Below are 20,262 nucleotides of genomic sequence, written 5' to 3' on the forward strand. Positions count from 1 at the left end.
AAAATTACACGTGTGTAATTAGAATTAGGGTAAAAAGACCTACTTTGCTTTTTTAACGCACAATCAACAATGCACGATTTTTGTCGAGTTACTGACCGTTGAACATGAAAGTACTCGAAAAACTTTGATCAAGCATAACAGACGAACGAATTATCGTTGAAGAGTTTTTGAGGTCGAGTCTCAAAGATTAGAGTATATAGGCGGCTAGGTGGTCTAGTGGAGTAAGTCTCCGGTAAAGCATCGCTAGATTCCAGGTTCGATTCCTGGCTCCGTCGTTAATTTTTCAAATTCACCAGTTGTTCAAATTTACATATTCTCATTAGAGTATTTCCTTTGAAATCCTACTATTAATCTGGATCTATGATTATTTTTGACTGAGATATTAAATTTCTGATAGAAATGCGCGATTGCAACGTTACCTCTGTGTAGCACATGAAGCTTGCACGGTAGGATTTACACCTTGTATAAGTGTGTGTGTGTGTGTGTGTATCAGTTTTAAGAACTTTAAAATTGTAGAAGACAAACTCTTCAGAAATTAGTACAATCAATCACTGCACTTCATGTCTGTGGCTTTATAATATTCTGTGAAAATAGTTTGTGTTCGATAAAATATGCTATGTTGTAAAAATAGGTAAGTCTGACAACTATGTCTCCTAATGATTATTTGAGTGATTTTTAATTCATTGTTGCTGGCCTCGGTATTGCGTGGTAAATTTTAATACAAAGTGTCGTTGCGTGTAAAGAAAAAAAAAAGGAAAACATCGAGTAATCTAAAAAATCCACTAGTTTCATATTTTTATGTGAGCCAAAACAATGTGGCTGATAGTACAGTCCTTGACAGCAATGTGCACTCAAAATTTGTAATTTGACGGAATTGTACTCGAGATTTGAACTAGGAGTTCCATTGTGCACTGCAAATTGAATTTCTGTCGTTAGTTTGAAATGAATTTCGGGAACAGGTTACAGAGCGTTTTTCCGTTGTAAGATCAGGTTTTTTTTTTAATTTACTCATAAATCGGTACTTATGCCAAGTTTTTTTTTATGTGTTTTTGCGAACAAATAATTTGCGAAAAATTCTTTACGCGGTGGAATTTGATTGAAACGTACATTTTATTCTCAACACTTTAAATGCGATGGTTGATGATAGAAAAAACTGTACCAGAACGATACCACTACCGAAAAATTGAAAAGATGTGCATCTACGTTATCACTCAAGTTTTGATGTAAGAAAAAGTCGCATCACAGCTGCGCGCATTCGTCAGTCAAAGTTTCAATGCTGTAATTTTGAAATTCTCGCAAAATAAGCTGCCTTTATGGAAGTTTCCAAAGGCGATGAGTAACGGTTCAAGCAGGCATCACAAGAAGGTTTTACCAAAACTAACCACTACGGAAAATGAGACAAGTCACTGCGATATTCTAATAACAATTTTATTATTTTTTATTTTTTATTCTTTATCTACAAACGAAAGCCCTCGGCTAAATTATTAATTCGATGCAGTTGCGGTATTGGACTCCTCGTCGTCAGACTCTTCAGCGGTGTTATCGACAGTTGACTTGATGATGTATTGTCCAAAGTCTACTTTAAATCTTTCCGGATATGGTGGACAGATGAGAAAAGCTCTGAAATTAGTAAGAAGGATCAGATTTGAAAAATAGTATTAAGAAAATACCAAATACCCTCGAACTTCTTGAGGACGAAGAACCAGTATCGATAAAGTAAATCCTTGTTTACTTTGTAATTAAAGAGTGAGCGGGTGCGGGATTCCTGGTTTCGATGTCATTCACAAGCGCCGAAAAGTTCTCTTCCAGATGCTTCGTATCCATTTCCAGCTGAAAATAGTTTCAGCAAGAATGATTACGCAAATATCACTGTAACTACTACAGATATTACATTATGCGTCTACTATTATAATAACAACGTTGATAGTGGGTAATTACTCTGAGAAACGCGAAGAAGTAACTTTTTGATCGAGAAACGTTACCGGAAAGTTTCTCCTAATATTTACCACATATCTTCACAATAAATGAAGTCACTGCTACTTTGATTTGGTGATGTGCTTATACTGTGGTTATGTATGACTCAATGTGTATGGATATCTGCTTCATTCATGTTATATTTCACGAAACGCTTCAGGTTCTTGACCTCTCAAATGAGGTTTTTCATACTGGAAGAATCAACCTCAAACGGGTCAGATTTTATAGGATTACATTGATTCTATCAAACAAGTTTATGAAACGCTCCATATAAAATAGAACAAGCACGTTCTCGATTTTTGTACTTACAAGAAAAATTTAATACATGTCTATCACAGTCTTAAAATTATACAGAAAATTAAATTTTACCAAACTCTTTTTCTTTGAAAGCATTTACCCCCGCTAAACTTATGTAATGCATATTGTAAAAGTGTTGAAAATTTGTAAGCCATTTGTTAATTATCTTCTTCTTTTTGTGAAGTTTCAACCTTTTTCGAAAGACCATGAGAATAATTAATTTGTACTGCTCCTTTACTAATTGGCTGCATAAATAAATACTAATAACTTATAGATTTTCCGAAGGCATTTGATTGTGTTGAAACTATACAAAATATTGGTGCCACGATTGCAATTGACAGACGCATTCTCAGCAAATAGTGAAATTGCGAAAATGAAATCAAAACAAAATGGTCATTTCTTACTGTTCCAATGGGGGTATCTATCGTTCCGAAGTCCAATTCTAGGTCGTCTTTCACTGCACTGTACATTATTCCTTGTTTGAATTTATGCACAGCAACTGCAATGTCTGGATTCAGATTGCCTGGAATGAGTTCATGAATGAGTGGAATGAGTTTCTGACGTTTCATGGTTTTCGCAATTTTACTAAGCAATTTACAACTCTATTTGGGTGACGTTTTCGTAATTATACAAAATAATTCGTAAGCTGCAACGCCTGACCTGAAATTATTTTTTTGGGGCAAAATCAATAACTTACCATCCCTTACATTTGGAAACCTTTTTTTTAGTAAACCTCTTAGAGCCGTTAGCTCAGGGAGAATATTTGGATGGGCAACCAGCATGGTGTAATCTTTCAAAGAAATGGTTCCAGCCTTGAAATAGATAGGAGCAACAGTGCGATCAGTATTTTTAGCAGACGAACGGCAATTTGATAAGTACAAAACAGGGCACAGTAGAGAATTGTCAGCAGTTATTTTCGGAAAATCGTTGACATAAGAGTAAAATTAAAAGCTGAATTTGCGACGTGATTCACAAATTAAATTGAGTTTGTAGCGATCTTGCAGCGGTCTTGAAGGAATTAAAAATTTTTAGTAACAGTTGAAGTAATATATATTCCAGAACGTGGGTGCAACATCTTGGTTTTTCTTAATATTTCAAGGTTGCAGAAGACCTACATAAAAATTTTGCCTTACATTTGGAAACAAATGCAACCGATGTAATTGAAGTATCAATTTGTCGATATTATAGGCATTTGGTGGTTGTATCTTACCAGAATCTGTTTAATTATTTCACCCCCACCAACTAATGTAGCTCCAGCTTTAGTAGCCTCTTGTTGAATAGCATCCCCCTTGCATAAAGCAAGTACAGTTCTGTCCTCTTCCTGTTGAAATGGATATGGCATACCGATGGTGCCGTTAAACTTTTCAATGAATTTATTCTTTTTTGTAGCCTGAAATTGGTACCAAAAAAGTGAATAAATTCTTGCTCAGCAAGGTGATGTAAAATTAATTTCCCCTTACTGGGTGCTAAGAATTTTAGTATTACCTTTTTCTAATTGTAGGAAATAAATATGGATAAATCGTGGCTTGTTTGTGTTCGGTCAAGACTTTTTTGAATAACTTAGGTTCAATGGTTATTTTTATCTCAAATATAGTGAAATAACCAGACTGGTTTCACAATTTATGAGAGCAGAATTTAAACTGAAAAATACTCTTCTGCCAATATTGTGCAGAACAAAATTGAGGTACCTTCATGTTAAGCTCTAAATGGGCCATAAGTGTTGAGTCAAGAGAATCCAAAACAGTTGGGTGATGTGTCTCTTTGTGGCACTGTACCGCTTCGTTAAAAGAATATAATCGCATCAAGTGATATTTGGCCACCCAGACATCATCTGCTGCTGGCATTTTATTCATGTCTGGTATTCGCCTGCTACGAAGAGGTCCTCTGTTTCAGGGTAAAACATGTTTTATTATTAAGAGTTGACAAAAAGAATTTTAGACAGTTTGAATTAGGTTAAAATCAATCAGGAGTCTTAATTGTTAGGACAATAAGTATGAAACAAAGAGTTGAAATGAAAACAAGTTTCTTTTCTTTGATATTTCGATTTTGAAATATTCGAGTATTTGCAAATTCATTGCATCTGAGTATTTTTAGTTGGTTGGAAAATGGATGAAATGGAAGAATGTTTGAAATAAGCACAAAAATTTCTGAATTACGCGCTGTGTACATTACTTTGGAAAGCAAGTATAGCTTACAGGAGGTGACAGATTAATAAATGTCATAGGGAAAACCGATCATGCTGTTTTATCTATAATTGACACAAGCTTTGGTGAATAAAATCAAAGCTTTTACTGTGCCACTTTCCAACAAAATAATAAGGTTCAACTAAGGACATCAACATAGCGTAACAATCGATACATCGAGTCTTACTTAATTGACTTTCGCATATGAGGAGGAATGGCGTTGGAGGCTTTTTTTACCTCCAGCTTCGCCTTGGCTTTACGTGCTTTCTCCCGCGTTCCTGGCCGTGCCGCATATCCACGCATTTGAAACGATATGCTTGGCGTTGTCAAACATCCTGTAACTCCTCTCACATATGCAGTGCAAATACTGGTAAAGAGTCGTCCTGAGAAAAGCAACTTCATTACATGATTTCATTTAAATGAGTGCATGAATACTTGTATGCATTTGCAGTCAACCAATTGAAACGGTAGTTGAACGTACACAACCTTCCGGCATTTCCAGCAGTACATTGTTGCCATTAATAGTAACAGTGATAGACATTGCAACAAGTTGAGCAATCTCTATTTTTTCACCAAACCTCTGGGTACGTAAATTTTAAATACGGTTACTTCCAAATTGATTTCATCAAGTGATGAATTTTGAGGTTAGCAAAGTAAATCGTCAAATTTCAGGCATGACAAATGCCAGAACGTCGGGTACGCACATAATTGAAGAGCTGTATTTCAGGATTTTTATCGAGAGATATCCAGCGTTAGAACAAGCGATTTGAAGGAAGAGACAGTGTGATGTGTGATCAGGTTTACCTCCGGGGGCAGCGGCCATCTTGGAAGGAGCTACTGTGTACGCTGGTAAATCATAGACGTATAACAAGGATAGATAGAATACGGAAGGCGGCTAAGGCTGGATTTTCACGGGCAGCAAAATGCCGCGGCAGCAAGCAGCGCGGCGCTGCGACAGCGAAAAACTGCTCATGGAAATGTTTCGGCAGCAGTAGCTGCCCGTTTCTATTCTATAAGGCGCAGCCCGACAGACTGCCGCTTGTCGGTCAGCTTTTTACTGCCACTGCCGACACATTTTGACGCATTTTGAAACAGTTTTTCGCTGTCGCAGCATTCGCACTGCCCGCTGCCGCAATATTTTACTGCCCGTGAAAATCCAGCTAAAGTGCCCGACCTGTAGTAAGAAAAAAAGAATATAAGACTACTGTCTTTGTATTTTTATTCGTGCATACGCAGTCGTACAGTTGTAAAAAAAAAAAAAAAACATCGGGAAGAAAAGGCCGAAGTACAAAAACTCCAGGAGTAACAAGATTGCATTGTATGCAGTTTGGGCTACGCGATGATTCTCACCTGCGATAATTATCGCATGAGTTCGAGAATAGGCCCCCAGCTAGGGGGCCTTACCATTAGCTATTACCGATCACTTCCTTTCTGTCGAGAGTAATAAATTTATACGTATACTGCGTGACAAAACATTTCTCTTGTACTTTTTAATTGAGTCTAAAATCAATTAATAATATTATAAAATGCAATTAAGTTATCATATTCGTTGCCTTTCTTTTTATGGACATGAATGTAATGATTTTTTGAAAAAACTATTAACAGTGGATTCAGTTAAGTAATATAAAAATCAGGCAGGTATATAAATTTATCATAAAACTTTTTAAATAACATTCTACAATATAGATTGAAAGCGAACTTGGGGAGTTAATTTCTTACTGTATTCCATCTTGTACAATGAGTCTTTCAGACGGATCACCCGTATCTCGAACGTACAATATTTGATCACCGTTCGTTTTGTCATTTTTAGTACATAGCTCGTTTTGAATGAGCTACGTTTCTTAGTTCTTTCTCGTTTGTCACGGGTGACGTGCTCATTTGGTATGCAAATATCGTGTTTTATTGTAACAACTTTTATCGACTGCAAAAGGTCAAGTGGGGGAGAAAGATCTTAGAATTGCCTAACTCTAAATTCCCAAAGGTATATGCACCTTGTTGACTTTAATTAAGAAACGAAATTTATCAAAAAAGAAAATGTATTTACGTGGAATTCACTCTGACTAAACTAGGGAAATCCGAAGGTATTATGATTCCACATCCGTTACACATTATCGAAACATGAGATTTATTGATAATGAGTTAAATTTACGCAAGAATAAAATTAAAAAACGACAATATGTTAGTATTTGACCAGTGAAAATAAGTTTACTTATGTTCATTTCCACACCACTGCAAGCGGAAGAGCACCCAGCGCGCGTTTTTTCTACGTGGTACCCCCAGTAGACCTACTCCACGAAGAATAGTAGCAAGATCGATCTTACGTTCTTCGAAAGTTTGCAGATGACTTTTTGTCACATGTTAATTATGATAAATTGTTTGTCCCAATTAATTTGTACTTTGAAGAAATGGAAACAAGTTGGAGTAAAATAACCGCAACCACCAAAATACGACAGAGCTGTATAATTCTACAGTGAAATACAAATCGAGCATGACCTATGAGTGACGCGAAAAAAAAACTTTGACACTAAAATGATAGCAATAAAAGACTGTAAAACCATTAAAAAAAACTAAAATTGAATAAATTTTACCACACTTTGTCATCATGATGATGCTGAACTATACGCTAAATCTATGTATCAGTGAAAACAGGATGGCTGACCCTGAACCAGAACTGAACCAGACCTAAGCCTAAAAGATGAAACGTTAATTTTTCAGCATAATCAATAAAACTCAGTTACCTGGAACAGAGAAAAATATAATTAGTGACATATGTCTATAGAGACAAAAATATACTTAGCTTGGATAAGTAAAAAATATATAATTAACGAAAAAGAGATAAATTAATTTGTTGAAATAGACAGAACATTTTATTAGCTGAAACAGGCAAGAGGTTTGATTAGTTGAAACAGACAAAAGGTGTGATTAGTTGAAAGAGACGGAAAGTCCGATTACCTGATACAGATAAAACGTTTGATTAGCTGAAAGAGACAGAAGGTTTGATTAGCTGAAACAGACAAAACATTTGATTAGCTGAAAGAGACAGAAAGTTTCATTAGCTGAAACAGACAAAAGGTTTGATTAGCTGAAACAGATAAAAAGTTTGATTGACTGAAACAGACAAAAGGTTTGATTAGCGAAACGGACAAAAAATTTGATTGGCTGAAACAGGCAAAAAGCTTGATTGGCTGAAACAGACAAAAGGTTTTATTAATAGAAACAGATAAAGGTTCGATTAGCTAGGTCGGATAAAGGAACGATTATCTGAAACAAGCAAAGTCTTATTACCTGAAACAGACGAAGATATGGATAGCACAATCACATAAGTCCATACACTGACAAAAAAAAGAGTGGAGTCCAACATGATATTCGCTTTAATATTCGTTGCTTCGATTATTAATTGTATAGATGAATAAAAAACATTATAAATTTTTGGAATCAACATATCTTTGTGCTTTGAGTTATTAAAGTGAATATCTTTTTCGACTGACCATTCCATGGTTCTCAGTGCATTTGTTAAAAAATTGGTTTTGTTGCCCTGAAACAGAAAATAATACGATCAGTTAAACGAGTGTTTCTATACATTTCAGATATATTTCATAAATACTTACGCCAAGATTCTTCACTATCACTATACACTACCGAGATTTTGGTACGAGCGCTTTGAGCGCTGGCTTTCAAATGCCGCGCTTTCTCTCATAACTAAAAAGTATCAAGTCCACGCGCAGAAGGCGCAATGGAACCTAAAACTTTATGATTCGTAAAAAAATTGACCGAAGAGCTGAAAGATCAGCACATCGAGAGTACGTAACTCGTTTACATACTGTTTGCAAAATCTAAGCGTAAAAAACGTGTCCGATTCCCGTTATTAATTTACGCGCAAAAGGCTGCGTCCAGTTCTCGCAATTATACGCAATAAGGCGCGACAGATAAACTGTCAAAAAATTTGTATTATCTGGGGTTTGTTATACACTGCTTGCAAAATCGACGCGTAAGAAACAGTGTTCGATTACAGTTATTAATCTACGCGCAATAAGGCGCGACAGATTGAACTGTCAAAGAATTTGTATTATCTAGGATTTGTCCTAAAAATTCTTTAGAAACCAAATCCACATCTGCATCTTTTTGGTTTTTCAGTTCTCAGATTAATTATTACTGTTGTATAGTTTCATATTCATGCATTGCGCGCTATAACAAAAGTTCGACTTCGAATGTACGACCTAGAATTATCAATCAATAATTAAACTGAGTATCGTTACCTGGACTCTGGGCTGCTCCACACTTTCACATGTAGTAGTTCTTGAAGCATCTCAGGTTTACAGGAAGTTGCACAAAACAATGAAAACTCGGGACACGAAATTCACCTTCAATTACGTAATACAACGTAACAGAAATCGTTGAGCTGATACTTGGCCCGTTTTTGTACAGTCACGTAGTAGGAGAATAATTTTCGTGACATGTGTTCGCGCCAGCTTCAGTCGAAGACTGAAACAGAAAATAATACGATCAGTTAAACGAGTGTTTCTGTATATTTCAGATATATTTCATAAATACTTACGTCAAGATTCTTCACTATCACTACACACTCTGCGATTTTTATCACCGTGCTATGCAAAAAGCGCGATCGTTCGATTCGCATTATCAGGGTGGCGACAATTTTGCTCAAGTCAATGCTTCGACTTTTTCCTCACTTTTCCCTGGCGTTTACCGTGAAAAAAATTTAGGATTCCCCGATGTTTACCGATGAAACTTGGGTAATGATGGGCAGTTTTTACGACACAAAAAAAAAATCCAGAAGTTGTGCACCTTGAAAATATAAATTTTGATCTGAAAAACACGTAGTATTGCTTCGTTTCATACTAGTAATCAGAAATTGAACGATGCCATTTCCGAAAGTTGACTTGACTGAATTCACGAAGCATAGCTGAAGATTGAAAACGATTTTTAGAAAAAAACGTACGTTTCTCCCGATGGCCGATCATACCTCCCCGAATTTTTCCGGTTTTAAATGTCTCTCACCACCCTGCTCGATCACTAGATCACTGGATCACTCGATTCAACTGGCTCACTCGAATCGAAACTCAGATCACTCGGGTCACCGGATCATCCATTTTTGGGCCACTGGATCACTCGATCACTCGATTAGTCCCGGAGGCAGCGTCAAAAATTTGCGGGTCATTTCCGCAAGCTTCATCTTTTTTAAGTTAAATGTGTAACATATAATATTAATACGAACGTCTTTCAAATCACCCTCACGGCGCGGGGTTGCAGCGGGGTTACAATTCCGGAAAAATAAATTTCAAAAAGAAAAACGTATTGCCGAATACGCGAAACTTATCGTACGCATTAATTGAAACATAAACAGCTTACAGAATATTCGAAGGTTGAGTAGGATAACCGGCTATGTCGAGTCAGGTTTGAAAAACCGGCTATCTCGAGTCAGGTTTAAAAAACCGGTTATCTCAAGTTAGGCTTCAAAAATCGGCTATTTCGAGGTTCGCTTGGAAAACCGGCTGTTTCGCGTTTGAAATTTTTTGGCCACAAATTAAGTTGGTAGCACTGCCAGGCTGAATACGAAATTCGCCGGCGCCTCACAAAATTCATATGAGCTCCATTTTGTGAATGTAGGTATTATATGGTTATCTACATAATTATTATGCAGAAATGAAAGTATAAAGCTTCAGGCGTATGTTGAGATGAAATTGAAGATTTTATAAAAACTATTGTTTCGTCATGCGAAACATAGCCACAGAAAGATTTAAGGACATCTCAGTTTGAAATTTCCGAAAATAGTCCTTTTCGAAATTTCAACGTCCTTGAGCGGGTAGTAGAAAATTTTTTTCAGCCCAGCCCTTTAGCTATTTTTTTGTTAAAGAGTGGAAGAATCTAGGAGAAGAGCGAAATCTAAAAGAGGTATTGTACCTCATAGATACAGGACTGTTACGTTTGCCTTTGTTACTATAAAAAGAAGCGTTGTAATCAATTTTATTGTTGAGGGTATACATTTTTCAAATATTTTTTTTCCCTCACTTATGCGGGTGGAAGACGAGTTGTGTCGTGGAATTTAGGCGGAACATGACATTTTCTAAGCTTCTTACGTTTTAATTAATGCCTACGATAAGTTTCGCGTATTCCGCCATACATTTTTTTCCTCATTTTTTGCTGTAAATCTAACCCTCGTGTAACCCCCCGTCGTGGGGGCGCGTTGGAAGACGGTCGTGCTACTCTATTGTATGTAAGACGGATAACTCGGACAAAAAAAATGAAGCTCGTGAAAATTGTGCAACGAAATCTGTCGTTACCTCCCGGACTAATCACTCGATCACTCGATCACTGGGATCACCTTGGACACCTTAACCACTGGATGGAGTCGATTACCGGATCCCACCGATCCCTCGAACACTGGATCATTGGATCATTTGCAGGATGGCGCCGATTGTGCTCAAATAAAATTCCCTGAAATTACCCGTAAAAAAATTCAGAACTCCCTGACGTTTTCCCACGAAACTTGAATATTGTTGAGTAGCTTTTACGATCTCACAGCTCCGGAAGTTGTACAATGTACATCTTGAATATATTAATTTGGATCTAAAAAACGCGAATAATATTGCTTCGTCTCACACGAATAATTAGAAATTGTACAATTCTATTACCGGCAGTTAGCTTGGCTGAATTTACAAAACACGGCTGAAGTTTGAAAACAATTTATAGAATAGTGCATTTTTGCCAATGGTTCGTCATAATTCCTTGACTTTTCCCGATAGACAAAATTCTCCGACTACTTCCGGTTTTCCCGGTTTGTCGCCACCCTGATTATTAATAATCGCGCAAAAGGCGCGTCCGATTCCCGTGATTAATTTACACGCGCAAAAGGGCGCGACCGATTTACCTGTCAAAATAACTTAAATATCTAGAACTTGTCGCAAAATTCTGCAGAAACCCAATCCGCATCCGCGTCTTTTCGAATCCGACACGTCGCGATGCGGATTGTTCTTCCGAGATGCGCGTCAAGTCCGGGACGGAGGTTGGAGGGCATGCATTATTGTGTGGCGTGACGGTCGGCGGTCCTCTTCGACGCGACGTCTTCGAGCTCAGCATCTCTCCCCATCTAGCGTACCACGGAACGCGATAGATGGTCCAGAGATGCGTTTTGCCCATTCGGACGATCACAGAGATCAATTGAATGGAATAACGATCGGTAATGACTAAATAATTGAACTGAATAACGATTGAAAAATTGTTGCAGAGTGACAAGAAATGGAAAATTCAATTTCGTTTATATTCAAATGCTTTGAAATACTCGAGAGACTCGAATACGGAGTCTTTTGGGAAAATTTCTGTGATCGTTCGACGCTGTGGATTACAAAAGTTAGTAACATCACGGTACATCGCGACCTTCCTACCCTCGCCTGTTTTCCAACGAAGCCACCCAACGGAAAAGAGAGATTCACACACACGCACAAACCCCGCGACGGATCCCAAAACGTTCGCCTACCTACCCGGTTACCTATATTCGATCTAAACGATTCTCCACTCTTTCCAACACACGTCATTCTTCGTCATTCGCACCGTGGTCACTGACTTACATTTTCGTTGTTTACCTGTTGGGAGCAAAATGTTTTTGTATCGTAGTCTGCCTACTCAGAATACAGTATCGCGGTTGTTTCCCGCCAACCCTAATATCGTATGTATCATTTTAGCAAATGTTGGCAAACTATCGGTACATCAACCTTTTGTAAAATTGATTAAAAACATCCTGTATGCCAATTAGCATTTTTCTAAGCGAGCTAAGAAAAAAAAGCATTTGATCGGTACTTGTTGAATGTTAGAATATTGAAAATGACGTATAACATAGGATGCAATTTGATTACGTTACATTATGCCAGACTTTGGAATTTTATCGTTATAACAATGATGTGAATATTTGAATACGTTCAAACCTCAGGTGAACCCACCGCTTAAACGACATCGTCGGTAAATTCAAACGTAGATTATTACATCAGTTGCGAAACACAATTCGATCTCGCGAGTGCCGAGTGAGCGATGGGTACCTGTCGCGATGCTCATTCCACTTTTAGCAACGTGTAATATTTCTAACTTCAAGTTAGCTACGGTTAATTAAATTGCGAAACAAAAATAATTCGACCAAAAGTCAAGCACGTTGCGATCGCGAATGAGCCTATCCATGCAGCTAAGAAATCCAAGATTTGTGTAACAATTGTTACCGCCACGCCACGTGACAGGGGAATACCAGGGAAAAACCCGTAACCTAAATACGTGCAAACTCACCGACGTTGCCGAGTAATGGAGAAGTTGCTCGGATGTCTCTGCTTAAATCTGGAAAAACAAAAAAGGAGGCCCGAATTAATTTATGTATAAAGCTGCATTGTCAGTTCTCGAATTAATTATCACCGTTGTTTACAGATTACGCAAGGGTTAAAATTATGCTTCAAATGTACCACCTTGAACAATCAAACGGTTATTAAAATGAGTATTCTTACCTCCTTGAGGTTGCTCCACACTTGAAATGTAGTAGTTCGCGTAGCATCTCACAATCAGGTCGAATGGTGAAGCGTCGCACTTTCTACACTGCGATAAGAATATAACAGAATATTACTCATTGAACATTAGGGTGGTTCAAAAAAAAAAAAAAAACAATTTTTTTTCTCCCAAACAGGCTCAAAAGTTTCGTTTGGATGTAAAAAATTACTGTGAAAAAATGAGCCCTTAATATTAATATTAAGATAGTCCTTATCGCATTTTTTTTAATTCTCATAAGAATAACATAAGAAAAATTATTTTCGCTTCTTTTGATTTTTAAACCTTTTAAACGACCAATCGACCAAAAAAGCGTTATTCTGATGAACGCGCACCAAGGATTGTTACTTGTTTCGAAAGGTACGACGTACGAGTCGTCGCGCTATATACGCATTGTAACGACACAACTACATATGCGTGAACAATAATACTACCGTATTCGGTTAACGTACCGACAATTTATTTTTATACAAAAATAATGACGCCTGAATGATCCACTCAATGATAAACACGTCACAATTGCATTCTACAAACGTATGTATGTCCAAGCGTGAGACACGATCCGCGAACCGAAATCCGAGATACGAACTCATTGTCAAACGAAGCTCACCTTTCGCAGGGCCCGTTTTTTCAAAATATTAGAAATATCTAAAATTCTACAGCGTTATAATTACACTCGATTCCCAAGTCCGTTTGCACTTTTCGCGTCGTAGCTGGTTGCCTAAAAGGACTGATTGTGAGTTGAACTTGCCAACGATGCAACTACGCACTTGCCGAAGGTCGGCCGCACAAACAATAACAAACGACACCCGACGCGGAGAGTCGAGATTGTCGAGAATCGAATTCGCCAATACCTGAATCGCCAATACTTGCACGGTAGAATGGAAAAGGAGGCCTGAATTAATTTAGCAAATTGGCTTTTCAGTTCTCAAATGAATCATTACTGTTGTCTAGTTTCATATTTATGCATTGCACGCTATAAAAAATGTTCAGCTTCGAATGTACGACCTCGAATTATCAATCAATAATAATTAAAATGAGTACCGATCGTTACCTGGATTCAGGGCTGCTCCACACTTTTACATGTAGTATTTCTTGAAGCATCTCAGGTTTACAGGAAGTTGCACAAAACAATGAAAATTCGGGACACGAAATTCACGTTCAACGATCGCAGGATGTATTTATTTCAGTAACTCGGTTTTTCTTCAGGCTACATGCTACTCCTCGTGTATTATTCACAGATGAGTACGGTGGAAATACACTGATCGAACAACGTGATACCACCTTAACAACGCGGTCTGAATGTTGAACCGATACTGAAAGCACGCGACTTCGCTCCGATTGCTCGGAGACAACTGATGCCGCACGGCGCTCAGAAGAGAGTTAAATCGGTTCTCTGAAGGACGGAAGATAATAATTCTTTCGCCGTCTCTGTCGCTTTTCGCACCCTTGCAGGTAGCCGCTGGTATGTCTAGCCCCACATTTGAAAGCGCACCACTGCGCATACGCTAGTAGAAACAGAAAGGTACACGACTTTTATTCTCTTTTGAGTTAGTTTAGTCTCTTCTCTCTAACTTTATATCTCTGTGGTCTAATTTAAGTCAGCTGGGTCAGCTGCGATGCTGCGATGGTTACGGTACCGCGCATGCGTCATTAAAGAGAGAAAAAAAGTCAGTTTGTATCTGCCTTCTCTTAGCAATAGCGGGACTGTACCGACCGTACCTTTATGTGTAAAATTCGGCTGGTTCGTGAAAGTTCGGAGAACCGCCGAGCCAATGGTGGCGTTCGAAAATGTCTGATCGGGTGCAGTTGATAAATGGAGGATATTGTGTATGTCAAGGTAGTTTTGTTTACGCGATATATTTGACTCGGAATAAACTCCCCGTGTTTCTAGTGCGCGTTGAGAGGTAGATGAAGGTGGGTAATGATAATCCGAGCACTTATAACCGCTTACGAACCTCCTCCGACCCCAAAAAACCCAGAAAGTCCGCATAACGCTGTCGGCTGTCGTCCCGAGGGTGCAGGGAGCCTTGCTTCAAAGAAATAGGAATTCCGCTTGGAAAATCGTCCGGATTTTGGTGGAAGGCTCGCCGCCCCCGTGCGTCGCGGTTAACGAGCGCTCGTTGACCCGGATATATTCACATGGTTAATATACGGAAGAAAACAGGTTAATACATGCAACTCATTGATGATAGGTTATGGATTCCGGTTCTAGTTGCTCCCAAAGAAGTCGCATCCTCATCCTCGTCCACCGCATTATCCCCGAACGATATGACACGAGGAATTAACCCAGACAAATACAGACGACATATCGTCGAATGGCTCTGCCCGTCGCCTTGTCCTGCGTCGAATGTCTCGTGCAACAAACAGACACTCCGATCCTCCTTCCTGTCAAAATAACCTAAATCACTAAACTCCTCTCCGTCGCCTGCCACACTAGGTTAGTCCAACGTGGCAAAAATGAGGCTTATTTACAAAGCCATAACCTCTCGCTCGGTGTCCCAAAGAAGTTCTTGATTTAAATCGTTACTCGTTTCCACACAGCTGAGACGGTGTAAGGCTTAGGATACGCAAACAGCTGTCGTTTCTTTTACTTGTCAATTCGAGTCTTCGATGGATCTATTTTCCATACGCGATACGTTTTTTTACAGTTTTCGGGTTTGTAGCTTGTTCATTGCTGGCGAAGTAAACTTATTTTGTTTCCTTTGCATAAAATTTTATGAATTTGCATGATCGACATCTAGTCAATGATCATATTAATTTTTATATTCTGCAGCAAAAGTAGTGGGTCAATATATCAAAGACTTCGCTAATCGAACAAGTACAACAAAACTTTGATCTACTGTAAGACAGATTATTTGTACCGATTTGTTAATATTCAACTAATGCGTCGTATTCCAGCTAAATAAGTATTATGAACAGTAGGAATATAAAATATCACCAAGACTGCCTTACATTTTTAAGATGCATTAAAAAGTGATTTCTTGATTAATATAATTTAAACGAGTCTCTTGATTTTTACAATATTTCAAGTTGAATCCAATTCTCATTGGATTGTCTGCAATTCTGTCAACTGTAATTATTGAGCAAATTAAGTTAATATTTCGCAAACTGACGTACTTTGAAGTCAATTTAAATGTACGAAATAATCATTTTTCATAAATCTTCGTTGCATCAACGTTACGAACACTCTAACCTCGTGTTCACTAAATTTATTTTGATGCAACCAAGTCGATATCTAACATAGAAACGCGATAGCTGTTTGTGTGTCCGTAATAGCTTCGAGTCCGGTCATTCAATTAATTGTCCCCATATTTCGTCATTATAGATTTACGTAAAAATTTCGCCTGCAGAGCGGAGAAGTTCCATTTCTTCTGGCCATATTTCGTCAGACTTCCAAGTTTAGTGTTTGATAAATGAGGACTTTGATTTATTGTTTCTTACTAGACTACACGATCACCGTTGTTGTAAACTAGAATTGCTTATGCGGCACTTACCTTTTGCCATGTCATGAATTTCTCTGTCTCATTTAATACCAATTCCTACTCACACAACCAAATTAACTCTTCAAATAATCTAACGTGTAGCTAATGCTTCAGCAACCATGTGTAAATTGCTTCACTTGTTAATAATACTTCTTTCAATTTGATGTATGGAAATTCTGATTGCGAGACGTAATATGTAGTGCCTGTTCAACACCGAAGCTTATAGGTCAGTTGCATCTTTGATCTGTTGTTAAAATTCCAATTCAAGTCGTCAACGATTATTGTTTGCAGTGCAGCCATTTGCTATTAAATTAAAAGGAGTTAATCAATTTGGTGAAAATTTTTTTATAATTTTGCTGATTATAATACGGTGGTAAAATAGTGATGATATGATACATCGATTATAAAAAAAAAATTTGTAATATAATTTCAATTCTTTTTTTCTCTTTAAAGGATTTAGGATGTCCCGCAATCACAAAGATAAGTATGAGAATGCTAACCCACGTCGTACGCACACTATCATGTCCACTGAGGATGCAAACTCTGGGAAGAAATCTTATTGGCCGGAGTTGGAGATAACAGGCAGTATTAGAAATCTCAGTCCAAATGTTTGGCAGCTGACACATCTGACGGCGCTGTATCTCAACGACAACAGTCTCCAGAGGATACCTTCTGAAATTGGCCGTCTTGCGAATCTGCGATTGTTAGATTTAAGCAGCAACAAACTGCGTAGTCTGCCTGCTGAGTTGGGGGATCTCATCTACCTCAAGTATGCTGATTTAAAAAATTGCTTCTGTCATTTTTATGTATAGTATATTTTATGCAAGTTGGCAATTGACTTTTTTACCTTTATTTTGCAAGTCTGAGGCCTTATTACTTACCATAGATACATTTCAGATGCAGTTCGCTCTATTATTTGGATAATTGATTGTTGAGAATAAAAATATGTTGATAAAATTACACCAGTTTAATTGGTCGACCGAATTTCTCTGTTGCAGGGAGTTGTTATTGAATCAAAACTACCTTCGCGTGTTACCTTACGAACTCGGGAAGTTGTTCCAGTTACAAGTGCTTGGTCTTCATGGAAATCCGCTGAACAAGGAGGTATTGGCTCTCTACGGGGAACCATCAGGGACTCATAAGCTGCTATCTTACATGCTGGACAACTTACAAGGTAAGTGCCTGGCTTGACCTCTGCAAAGTATTGTCATTACAGACGGTTCAATCACTTCCACAAAACTGATTGTTAGTCGAAGCTAGGTTCACTTGAGTTGATTACAAAGTTCAGAATGATCGAAAGAGTTAATTTTGCAAAACAGGAGTATGGTTTGTTTCACTATGGTTTAGTGAATCTTGGACAAACCTGAAGCTGCGATATAATCTCTAAAAAAACAAACTAATAATGCATCATTACGTTTAAGTTACCAACTTCAAGCTTAATAAGCTATCATCGATATGAATGCACTGTTGGGCTTTCAGAAACTCATTTTATTTAATCGGTCATTGGTAAATAACAAGAGGAACATAGAAATAAACGAATTGCCAATAGTATATTCAGCAAAGGTTATAAGGTTACAAGCTGATTGTCAGTCTGATTTCAATTTCTAGGATCTCCAACTCTTCGGACAAAAAACCACCATAATATGAACAGAGGATTAATCAAAATTGGTTGGCGAATGTATTCCACTTTTAGTCTAGTAGGAATTGTTCTATTCTGTGAATGCCTCTATCAAAAAGATATTGCCGCCAAATTTCCTCCGTTCATACGATGGAGACTCCTTTTCTAATGAGTAATGAAAACTGATTCAAACCGGATAATGTTGTAATGAAGCTTTATAATTTTTAGTTTTTTTCGTGTGACTTCTGTCATTTCCTGATAGCCAATAAATTAAGTGAATGAGTTGCCAAAGTCCGAACTTGTATTCATCGTACGACTTAGTTCTGGTTCTCATAGTTATTCACGTACCATATATCTCATAGTGTTTGAAATTTGAAAGGATTCGCGAAGATTATTTTCAAAATATTCTTTGAATGTCGGAATGAAATTATCTTTTGAACACGTCAGATATAATTTTTAAACGTAAAATCTGTTGCAGATTAAATATTTTCTGTTTGTATCTGATTTTCTCTTTTTTTTACTTGCAAAATATCAATCAAATTTCAAAATCGATTACATTATTTAGAAATCGGTAGACAAAATTCACTACGAAAAACGTATTTAATACAAGTAAACAATTGCTTGTAATATATATTCTTAGTACAGATCATCATCAATCCAAATATATTCTTGTCGATTCAAGTATAGATATTCACTTGCTAATAGTCAATTAATCATTTACTTGGCTCGAGTACGTTTTCGTCTCAGTTATATTTATCGTTCCAGATTTATTACAAATACACTGACAATGATGTAGGCTTAAAAATCAGGTCATCGTAATTTCGACGGGCGTACGTAGCATATAACTTGGATTTGAATTCATTCCAATTTTAACACTATTCGTTTACATTGATATCGATTTAGTTTTCGTATAGTATTTAGATGACACGTATAATTGGCCATCATGTGAGATGAAAGGTAATATGTACAAAGTTTTATTTTAGTACAAGGCTACATAAACTCGTACAGTAAAATTGATTAAAATTGAATGAACAAAATAAAAAAAAAGAAGAAAGTTTCGAACATTGGTAAAACTAATTGAAAAATGGGCTGGGTTGAGGGCGAACGTTGGGGTCGGTTTCGCGGTCGGAGGGAAAATTGCCACAAGAAAAATACGTTTTCAAAGTATTTTACGTTTTTCCTAGCAGAATATTAAGCGACATCTTGTAAACGGTGGATGATAGACAATTTTCTTTGAATGAAGATAGAGATTCTATAAACAACGAAATTCTAGTTGAATAGAAACAAATAATTCGCTAGACTGCAGCAATTTCGAGTGTTAATACAAAGACAGCAAGAATTTTCAATGCAGTGGTAAAGATTTTTCAAGTGTAGCCAAGTGAGCTTTCGAATTTGAAAGATTCTACCTGTTGTAAATAGAGTTTCTTGCTGTTTTCATATTAACACTAATTGTAAAACCTGCTAGTCCAGTGAATTATTTTTCTCTGTGTGTAAATGTTCGCTTGAACCGATGAATTTTTTTATCCCCACAAATTTATATTTCGTTTATGGAATTTATGTAGCTTCTCCATATACATATATCTGAAATGAAAAGATTTACTGTTGCCGAATTTTCAGTATCTTTATACACAATTAAAAAATTTAGTTGCATTGAAAACTTGATTTTTCTAGGTGAGTTGTATGCATTTGTTACGAGTTATGTGTGCTGCATCATTACATCGATAGCTATGCGTTATCAATTGGTAATTATGAGTCCAGTTTATACCTACCGATTCACCTTATAACCTTCTTTTAGGTGCAGCTTATTCAAAAGCTCTGCAGCATCCAACGTGTCTTCGGTAAAAAAAAATATACCTCGGTAATAGTTTGTAAAGAGTTCAGTGAATGCAGGTTATAGCTAATTTATTTATAGCGTAAGATTGGCTTCTGCATCTAATCGAGCAGAAAAATCCCGCGATATTCACTATTAGTAAATTTATTCGTAAAGAAAAGCATCTTTTCGTCGTTTCCGGTTCTACTTACGCGATCCTTTGCTGGACTTGGAACGTCACCGGTGCAAAAAAGAGCTATTAATAAGACACATAGGATGTTATTTCTACTGCTCTTTAAATATCCTTAAATCCTAGAATTATCCTGAAAAACAAGAATTGCTCTTTAAGTCCTGGAAAAA

The 20,262-nt window shown here is 37.3% G+C and overlaps 2 protein-coding genes across 4 annotated transcripts in view; one reads left to right on the forward strand and one right to left on the reverse strand.

Moving 5' to 3' along the window:
* Positions 1-1,414: 1,414 nt before the first annotated feature.
* Positions 1,415-5,325, reverse strand: mRpL1 (mitochondrial ribosomal protein L1). Of its 2 annotated transcripts, none has more exons than XM_046627504.1 (8): positions 5,259-5,325; positions 4,692-4,837; positions 3,960-4,155; positions 3,482-3,661; positions 2,969-3,083; positions 2,676-2,794; positions 1,733-1,830; positions 1,415-1,620 (listed from the first exon to the last, which is right to left on the reverse strand). In XM_046627504.1, the coding sequence occupies exons 2-8, from the start codon at positions 4,745-4,747 to the stop codon at positions 1,485-1,487; spliced, it is 900 nt and encodes a 299-aa protein (XP_046483460.1). In that variant the 5' UTR covers positions 4,748-4,837; positions 5,259-5,325; the 3' UTR covers positions 1,415-1,484. The 2 variants fall into 2 exon arrangements, with proteins under 2 accessions (XP_046483460.1, XP_046483452.1); XM_046627496.1 differs by having other exon boundaries at positions 4,642-4,837; positions 5,259-5,319.
* A 9,435-nt stretch (positions 5,326-14,760) lies between these two features.
* Positions 14,761-20,262, forward strand: part of LOC138190342 (CCR4-NOT transcription complex subunit 6) — a 319,292-nt gene continuing 313,790 nt past the window's right edge. Inside the window, exons 1-3 of one of the 2 annotated variants that reach the window (XM_069133007.1) lie at positions 14,761-15,156; positions 16,928-17,243; positions 17,473-17,648. In XM_069133007.1, the coding sequence (XP_068989108.1) occupies positions 15,132-15,156; positions 16,928-17,243; positions 17,473-17,648 (517 nt within the window). In that variant the 5' untranslated portion in view covers positions 14,761-15,131. The remainder of the gene's footprint in view (positions 15,157-16,927; positions 17,244-17,472; positions 17,649-20,262) is intronic. The other variant, XM_069133008.1, reaches the window with a different exon arrangement.

The sequence above is a fragment of the Neodiprion pinetum genome, chromosome 1 (genome assembly GCF_021155775.2).
Source record: "Neodiprion pinetum isolate iyNeoPine1 chromosome 1, iyNeoPine1.2, whole genome shotgun sequence".
In the NCBI taxonomy this organism is placed as follows: Eukaryota; Metazoa; Arthropoda; class Insecta; order Hymenoptera; family Diprionidae; genus Neodiprion; species Neodiprion pinetum.

Bases quoted from the DNA above. Each gene is read 5' to 3' on its own strand.
- mRpL1 (XM_046627496.1), bottom strand. The intron at 3,662-3,959 runs GTACCTCAATTT...TACCAATTTCAG, and splicing joins ATTTAGAGCTTAACATGAAG to GCTACAAAAAAGAATAAATT. The intron at 2,795-2,968 runs GTAAGTTATTGA...AACTCATTCCAG, and splicing joins GTTTCCAAATGTAAGGGATG to GCAATCTGAATCCAGACATT.